At 30.4% G+C, this 9,581-nt stretch overlaps 1 protein-coding gene across 1 annotated transcript in view; it reads right to left on the bottom strand.

Annotated features, from left to right (window-relative positions):
* Positions 1-9,185, bottom strand: part of LOC106462922 (G protein-coupled receptor kinase 1-like) — a 76,660-nt gene extending 67,475 nt beyond the window's left edge. The window contains exon 1 of the mRNA XM_013922891.2: positions 8,358-9,185. Coding sequence (XP_013778345.1) covers positions 8,358-8,470 — 113 coding nt within the window. The 5' untranslated portion in view covers positions 8,471-9,185. The remainder of the gene's footprint in view (positions 1-8,357) is intronic.
* Between the last annotated feature and the right edge of the window lie 396 nt (positions 9,186-9,581).

Below are 9,581 nucleotides of genomic sequence, written 5' to 3'. Positions count from 1 at the left end.
TATATATATATATATATATATGTGTGTGTGTGTGTAAACAAACAAAATAAGTTAAAATAAATAAAAAAAACTGCTCAAGCTATGATGACTTATGAAAGCCTCTTTTGTACAGCATCAAATTTGGATTCAAAACTTTTTCAGATTTGGTTTAAGATTTTTATACTACACTGTATGTGTATGTAAACATGAAAAGAAAACTCAAGAACAATATATGTAGGAGTTCCAAATCTGTGGGTCCCAAGAGGTATTATGGTGGGTTGTAGAACAAGAAACAGTAAAACATGTCTACCTTAGTTTCTGTTTCAAATGCAAGGTTGGAAGGTGTGATGTTTGCATAAAATGGCAATCATTTTGGATGAAATTATACTGAGGTTCCTGTTGAAATTAAAGTCATTAGAAAAGAGAAGTTATCCCAAAATGTTAAGAGAGTCCAATTGAAAGAGGATAAGAAAACTATAACAACTTTCATTCTTTTAGATAATTCAGTGATTGACAGACTTGGGTATTACTGATCACACCTCAACTAATGAAAGTTGTAAGAAATATATACGAAAAACATTTATCCTTGTTTCTACTAATTACACAGTGTCCTACAGTAAATGTTATGAACACGTTGAAGACTATTCTTGCAGTGCAAATTAAGGCCAATATAGAATGGCCCTGAATAAAAGTACCCTTGCTTTGGGAAAATTTTCTCCTTGACACAAAAACAACATTTTGTAAGTATCACTGCTTTTTTATTCAAGAAAGTAAACCCTAAACTTATGCAGTTTTATATGGAAAATGTTTTGATGGATTTTCTTGTGCTCAAAGTTGCCACTAAAACAGGACAATTTCTGTATGACTGTCTCACACTTTTAGGGTTAATAAAATGATAATACAACAATTATTTTGATCCAACAAAACAAACTTTAGCAGCCCTATTAGACTTTACTAAAATATATTTAAAAAGTAGCCCTTTTTCCCATACAATTGGCTGGCTACTTAGGAGGGTCGTGAGTCAAGAATGTTTGGAAACTCTGGTATAGTGCCTATACAATGACTGAGCTATTATGCAAAAAAAAATGTTCTGGTAATATTCTTTAAAACATTTTAAATAGTATAATTTCAAAGACACAGATGACAAACTTTACCACTGCAATGTTTTTAAGACCAAGAAAAGAGAGAAAATTTAAAGTTTTATAAAACTAAATGAATTTTGATTTAGGAAAACTCCAAACTTTAAGATGCTAAAACTTTCTTGGGCCAGAGGGAATAAGAGAACTGAATCACAGAAAGGTGAGAAAATTCCAGATGATTCCAAGATTACAAACATGGTTATTTTTCAAAAAAATAAAATATTGGAGCTCCAGTAAATTATAAGGCTATAGCATGTTTGACTTATATTGATGAAGTCTACTGTTCAGGATCATTTGAAAGATTGTTGTAAACTGGAAATAGCAAATAGTACCCAGCAAGATTTAAGATTTTTATTTGCCTGCTACCTGAGTATTTTCAATGACTTCTGCTTCTTTTTTTTTTGAATGAGCATGTCCCTTTGACCATTTGTAACTGTCACTAAGTGGTGGGTAATAAGGTTGCACACACATATATTTGAATATTATGGGTATTTATTATAATATGTGAAGGTAGATACTTATTCTCTATTATAAACTTTTGGAATGGTTTGTTTGTGATACACTATGTATGTAATAATCACTATTACTGTAAAATCATTGATATTTTTAATCAACGATGAAGAGTTGACCTCAAAATCTGCAAATCTTCCCATAACTTCACTCACCTTCTGCTCTAAAGCTTTTAATAAGGTACCACACAAGATATTGCAAATCAGGTTTTTATGGTAGAGAGAAAGAAGATAAAAAGTGGATTGAAAATTAGTTAATAATTAATAAATAGGCTTTCTTCTGATTGAATGAATGAATAATTTGGCTTAGAATAATGTGCTAAATTTGTTCCTTTGATCAATTCCTAAATACCGAGAAAACGAAAAGGGGACTAAAAGAACACCAAGATCATAATAGGGTTTCAGAAACATTGAGCTTAATAGAAATACTTCAACTGTCCTTACTGGGTCATAAAAAAAAAGGTGCACAAAAATTCAGGAGTTCAAGTTTACTGGAATAACTATCTATCATAAGTTTGTGTGTGGATATTCATTACTGGAAAAATAAATTCTGTATAGTAAACATAGTGTATATAGTGAAAATATGAATTCTAACCTCCTAACATTTGCCACAAAATTTTTACAAAATGAAATTTACACACATTATACTAAATTATTAAATGAGTTTATTATCTAAAACTTAACATAAAGAGTCAATCCTATTTATATTTACAGCAAAATTTGGATATACATGAATTACAATAAGCTTAAATGAAATTAATATTGACATATTTAATGTTTTACATGACTGAATAAAGCACAATAACTTAGAACAAAACTAGTTTGTTCTATTTTCCCAAAAAAATTACTATAGATCCTGCTCTCATAGTAATAGTACTTCTACCAGTTAGGCCCCTTTAGATATCATATTATTCTGGATTTAGTTTATACTTCTATAATGTATCACTACATATAATTACAATGTATTACAATAAATACAATGTATTTTTACTATGAAAATAGCAAACCATGTCAATATCTCTGCCAACATTATCACACACACAAACACACATATATATAAACACACTTCCTGTATATACTTCCCACCAATCACATTCAAGAACTGCTTAACTCTACTTGGATCTGTTCTTTCTTCTATGAGACCATGTACATGCATTAGGAAAGTAACATATTAATGTGATGTTAAAAACAAACAAGTTTATGTCATTTATAAACTATATACAAAGTGGTTGGGATTACTGCCATGCATATAAAAAAAAAGAAGCACATTACTTCTTTCCCCTAGCCCAGTCAACATGACAGTAATTTTTAAGTGATTAACACTCAAGTAAAACATTAACAACATTTAAAGTGTGTAACTTGGATGGTCAACAAGTCTATAATGTTATCACAACACAATTTTATTATTTAGTTATACATATATATGTAAAAACTAATACAAAAATTATGAATTAAGGTTTACAGCTGTGCAAAATAAAAGCCAGTATTAAAAACCATAGCTGTTACAACCAATTAATATAAAATATGTATAAAAAGTTTAGGGATTAAACATATCATTCACCACAACTCCAGTGACCTCATTTATCTATGGCTGAGATATATCTTATTTTCTTTTTAAACATTACACTGTCTTAACCTAATATTATCAACAGATTCTTAAAATCTACATTAGATTTCACAAAGCATTACAAAGTACCTCACAAAAGATCAGTTAGTAGTTGGATATTTGTGGAACGAGTATGAAAGTTAAAAAGTGGATTGAAAATTTACTTAGTATCAGAAAGCAAATAATGGATTATTCAAAACATGAAATGCAATTTCATGTACAGGAATGCTTCAGGGATTTGTTTTAGGACTTCTGTTGATCATTTTTATGTCAATGACTTGGCTACCTTCTCAGACTAACATGTCTTAAATAAGTGATGGTACAAGTAATGTTACATGTAATGAAAAGATAAAGCTGACTGATTACATGTAAGACAATAAGAAATTCTGACCTTATAAAATATGTTTCTCTTATTTAATACAATTTTGACAGTCAAAGTGATATGGCAAGAATGTAGAAAAATCATTTATTTTTTAAATATTGATAATTTTAAAGTTACCTATACAAGCTATACAAAGTTGGAAAGGACTCACTTCTGTAAGAGAAGCTGTGGTAGAAAGAGCAAACAGAGAACTTGGCTCTAATTATAAACATTTTAAGCTCAAAAACAAAAAGATTATTGCAGCCTTGTACATGTACAGAATAAGACACTGAAGAGGACTCAACTGGGAGTTGGATTGTTTTTTTCAGTTTGAATTGTTTTATTAAATAAATTATAACAACTTAGAAGAATTAGTGCACAGAGAAGCTACTAGAGCAACATCTGGTTTATGTCACTTAAGTTATGGAAAAAGGCTTACAATTTTGAGAAAAATCACTCCTTTTGAAAGAAAAGCATTGGTGTTAAAGAGAAAGAAATGAATTAGGTTACACTTATATCATTACTGATACATGATTGAGAAAGGGTTTGGCTATGACAAAACAAACTAAAAGAATTTTTAGACATTTTGAATTTAGAGAGTAAGAATGTTATTGAGATAAAATTTGTATAGATCTGTTTGAATGGCAGCATGTCAATGAAGAAACTTAGAATTTGAGTATTATGGATAACAAGTATAAACATTTTCCTTCAGCAGAATTACTTCTCTGTTAATGTATAAGCTTTTGGAATTGTTTATCTCAGAATGAAGTGTATGCTGAATGTGTCTGAACTTTTTCTGGTTTGGTTTAGTTCTTTGTTCTGGTAGTTGAATGAGTAACATTAATGGGTTAATTAATCTTTATCTCTTTGCTTATTCTTACTGTATGTTTTTATAACAATCTAATTGTTGTGCATTATAGTTTTCCTTATTTTTGAAGTTTTGATTTACAACACTCTCATTCCCTCATTTTGTTCCAGTATATAAATAATTCCATCAAATTTTGTCCATACTGAATAGCATTTAGGGATTGCTCAAGATAATTCAAATTATACCCTGTAACTCTCATTATATCTGCATATTCTAGAATATTGTGAATAATTCTGGAAGGTTTTCTTTGATAGATTGATTCTGGAAGGTTATACATTATTGTGCAATAATATTCTAGCACATTCTGAAATATTGTAGCATATTCTGGAATAGTCTAGGGTATTCCACATTATTCAAAATTTTCAAGAACATTCCAATATAAATAATCTATGTTGTCACTTTTTACTTCTGGAATATTCTGTATGATGTGACAGTAGTTTCTAGAATTTCTGTGAGGGTATTTAAGCACTTTAGCAGTTCCTTTTGTATCATTTCAGCTGACACTGTATTGGCACATCAATGCAAATGGATACTTCAACAAGAAGTAAAACTACACTTTAGCTCTTTGGTTCAAGAGAAACTGTACTGACAGGAAGCAAATTACCTTCAAATAGGCAACTACTATGTATGTTTGTCTACTATAACAAAATATTAAAGCTCAAAGATTGTGATCAAGGAGGCTGAATTTTTTTTGGGACAAGATTTGAATTCCAATTTGTCCAGGACTTCATGCAACTAAAAAAAGGAAACTGAAACACAGCAAGCTAATGAAACAGATTGTTAATAATCTGAATGACCTTTTTGACATCACTCTTAGTGATGCCCTGACCCTGGTCAAGATCAAAGAAGACAAGGACTTTCTTTTTGCTTAGAGGGAAAGAGGACATTATGGGTGCATGGGTCAGGTACAGGTAGATAAGGTTCTTTCTTTAAAGAATCAAGGTATGAGAAAAGAAGTGAGACAGGTATGGAACAGGAATAGCAGATCTTGAATGAAACTCTCAGTAGTTGAGAATCATCCCACAGCAAGATGATGAGGTTGATGGATACAGTACCAGTAACAGTGACTGGAAAAGAAGAGCAGTTGGAGGATCATCATCTTCTAAACCTAAAAAAAAGGGCAAGAAGAAGTATCATTACTCTTGATTTAGCAGCAGCTGTGGACAGAACCAAATTGAGTGACAGAAAGGCAAATTTTGTTCTTACTGCCACAAATCACAGCCTTGGTCATGATGTGCAGGAACAATGGTAAAGGCACTGAATGAGAAGAAAAAGCATGGATGAGCCTCCAAAGTCCATCCAGTTGAATATCAGGAAATCTGAATGCATGTTAATTAAAAAAAGACTTCTTCAGGTGCCTCAAAATTCCATCTTATTTCTGGATTATGACACCAAATAATGAGAACTCAGAGAGGACTACAGGGGGCACTACAGACAGTTCATCAGTTGAATGTGGTAAATGACAATGCTGAAAGGGGTGTAACCCTTATTGAGGAGTATAATGCCATCGTAACAAAAAAGGATGAACAGTAACAATTCTTCCTTCAAATTGTGCAGGATCATTGAAAATGCTTTTCTGACAGCAAAAACAAAACAATAACAATACAAAAAATTAATCTCACCAAAATTATATAATTATACAATTGTACATGCAATATAATAATAATATACTTTACAAATCATTTATAATACATAACAAATATATTCTTATATCACATAGTGCATATGATATCGGGCCACCACAGTCTAGAACTTCAACTTCATTGAGCATCCTCTAAAAATGATCCAAAATGGATGAAATTTGACATTTAATGTTTTTTGTACATTAGAACTAAATTAGAGAATGACAGCTTTAGAATTTTAACCTGCAATTTTACCTGACAATAAGGACCACCATACTATGCATATTCATGACTAGAGCTGGACAACTGGTGGAATATGATAACTGATTAATAATTGGACTCATGCAACTAATCAACTATTCTCAAAAGTCTTGGAGAGTTGAAATAATCAAAGATACTAATTTGATTAATTAATTATTTTTGTGGCATTAATCAATTTAATTATAATTTTGATTAATTGGTTATTTGATATGACACTAACTGATGTAATCGATTCTTAAGGCAGTGATGTAGCGTTACATTTAGAATTAAGAAGTTGCCATGAACTCCTTTACTCCCCTCCCAAAAGAACAGCTAATTATCAAACTACCATGTTTACTAATCAATAAAAAATTAAGAAAATCATTTCTTTAGGTATATTATTGTAAAGTAACAGCATAAGCAAAGTCAGAGAGATTTCAGCTAATGATAAAAACTTCATTTTACTTACACCATTCCATATTACAATAAAAATGAAGTGAGAGGTTGGTTGTTTCCTCACAACCCTGCAAGACTGCATCACATCTCATAGAAAATGAACTATATCAATTAATCAACTTAATCATCCAGCTCTACTCAGAACTACATAAGTTGACCACATCTATGTGCACAACTTCTCTTGCAAATACATTACTTAAATGATGGTACAACTGCTACATACAGTTATCAATAGTTGTGCATAAATTAACTGAAATCTTTGGCAATTTCTAAAAACTCCAGCTGAAAATTGTTCAGTTACATTTAAAACAAAACTAATAAATGAAACAATATCTAATATTGATAAGCATCACATAGTTAACATCTGAACTTCAAAAACTCATCAGTGCATATAGTTTTACTTTTATGATATAAATTTATATCACTTTTATATACACTTACAATTAAAAGTACATTATTTGAAAGCTCTAATGGTATCTATAAGAGTGCCCTCATGCATTAAAACTCATATATTGCAAAAAAGTTTAAACATAGTATTGAAGTACAAAACACTTCTAAAACTGTATTAATCATGCTTAATTTAATTCAAATCTTCAAGATGCTTATCCACATAATACTTTAATAACAACACATAAGAAACATCTGTCTGCATATGAATTTGGCAGAATAATAACAACACATAAGAAACATCTGTCTGCATATGAATTTGGCAGAATCCCAACTAAATGTAATACTCTTTTGAAAGTAGAAGTCAAAACTGCAACATTTAAATTATCATTGGCAATACACAATATCTTTAAACTCCTGCAAATTAAATGTCAAAAACTTTAACACTGTTTTTAACCAGTTTGATTAGGAAATTGAGTTCTATATTTGCAGTTCACCTAAAAAAAGCTAAAAAAATACAAGCTATTTAGATATCTGAAAAACATTTTGAAACACTAACTTTACATTTCAAATCATTGCTTTTTGCTTTTCAACTTTTATTGGTTTCAAGACTGCTAGAAAGATGCATATCTTATACATATATATACACACTCACACACACACATATATATATATATATATATATATATATATATATATATAAGTGAAATATATATCACAACTACAACAATTCAGTTTACTAGCTTATAGACATTTGCAGAAAATATAAATGCATATTTCTGATACAAGAACAAAGTACACTTGTGTTAGATCAAATACAGTACAGTGCTGAGTTTTTGTAAAGCCTCCTTACATATTCTTGAACATTTCGTTATTAACCAAAAGTCATTCAAGCCAACTTAGTTACATTTATATTTCTTTATATTCTATGAAAAAAAATTATATACGATGAAATTTACATATCTATGCAACAAATTTCACGCAGAAATTATAGTTTATATATTACAAAACTCATGTTAAGTCATACATGAATATGATAATGATCACACAAAAAAATCCAAGTTATGAAATGACAAATCTGATACTACTGTGACAGAAAATTAAAACCAATATATTTTTTTTAAAAAAAGGTAACTACTGTGTTATAGACTTGAAAGTTCTTTTAATAAATGTATTATGCATAGCCTTACCTTGGATCTGGTAAAATAATTCTTTTGCTTGCTCTTGCTGCTGGGGTAGATTTACTCTTTTCCATAGCCATGAGGTAGCTAACATCTGCCAGAACAGCTTCTAGATCAGCCATTTTTTCGAATTTTTCCTTTTCACTTCTCTTTACAAATTCTAGTAGGTTTTACTGAATACTAGGTAAAGATCATAAATTTCCAACTCCTAAGACATTTACATCAAATGATCAATACTTTTCACTGTTGCTGAGCAGGACACCAATTCAGCACACAAAATATCATATGATTTAGATGTGTACCGACACTTTATCTCCCTGAAATAATCATTTTCATAGCCGAGTAGATGCAGTAAATCTTTACTTTTGTAAAGCTCTCATAATAATGGTGCCTTAAGTAACGTTTAAATGTGAAAATTAAATTGGATAAGATGTATCAGTGAATCAAATCAGTATCGTGATATTACAAATTTCAATGCAACATACAGGCTACCCCTCTATGCAGATTATATAGCAAGTCTTGCGAGATACAGAAACTGTCAAGAAACTGCTGGTACAGTGATAGTGCTAGATAATAATACTTTAATAGTATTTTAAAAGTAGTCTTTGATTCTCCAAACTTGTGCAACTGAATCTGGGGAAGTATGATTGATCGGAAGGACCTACCTGCGAAAAAATGATGGGGCATAAGCACAACTATTTAGGATAATGTGTTTACAAAAAGTGCTTAGGCTACTTAAGACTAGTAAATATCATGGTCATACGTGAATTTCACTTCAGTAGTACATATAAACTCGTCTGTCAACTTTCTTATCTATTTTCACGATCATGAAATTGATAACTCTATCCGTGTACAGCGCCCTCTTAACCGATAAAATACTATTAAAATGTATTGAATATTGATGTTGTTATCTACAATTTGCATAACTGTAACTTTACTTAATGTATTTGTTAAATGTAATACCAGTAAATTATATTATACAATTTATTTAGACAATGTTATGTATAAAAAACTAAAAACAAAAACAAAGCTCATTTTAAAAACGTGAATATAGACTAGTGTATCACAGCCGAAAGATATGCTGTTTCTGTATTCTTTGATAGATTGTTTAGGCAGAGTATTCATAATAAAACTTAGTTGAATGGACGGCAACTGCCTGTTGTTGAAACACAAGTGTAGAAGACGACGCTTCGATAGTCTTCCGCCTGAAGACGAAAGGCGGGAGACTTTCGA

The sequence above is a fragment of the Limulus polyphemus genome, unplaced genomic scaffold (assembly GCF_000517525.1).
Source record: "Limulus polyphemus unplaced genomic scaffold, Limulus_polyphemus-2.1.2 Scaffold1283, whole genome shotgun sequence".
Classification (NCBI taxonomy): domain Eukaryota; kingdom Metazoa; phylum Arthropoda; class Merostomata; order Xiphosura; family Limulidae; genus Limulus; species Limulus polyphemus.
This window is presented reverse-complemented; position numbering and strand designations above follow the sequence as displayed.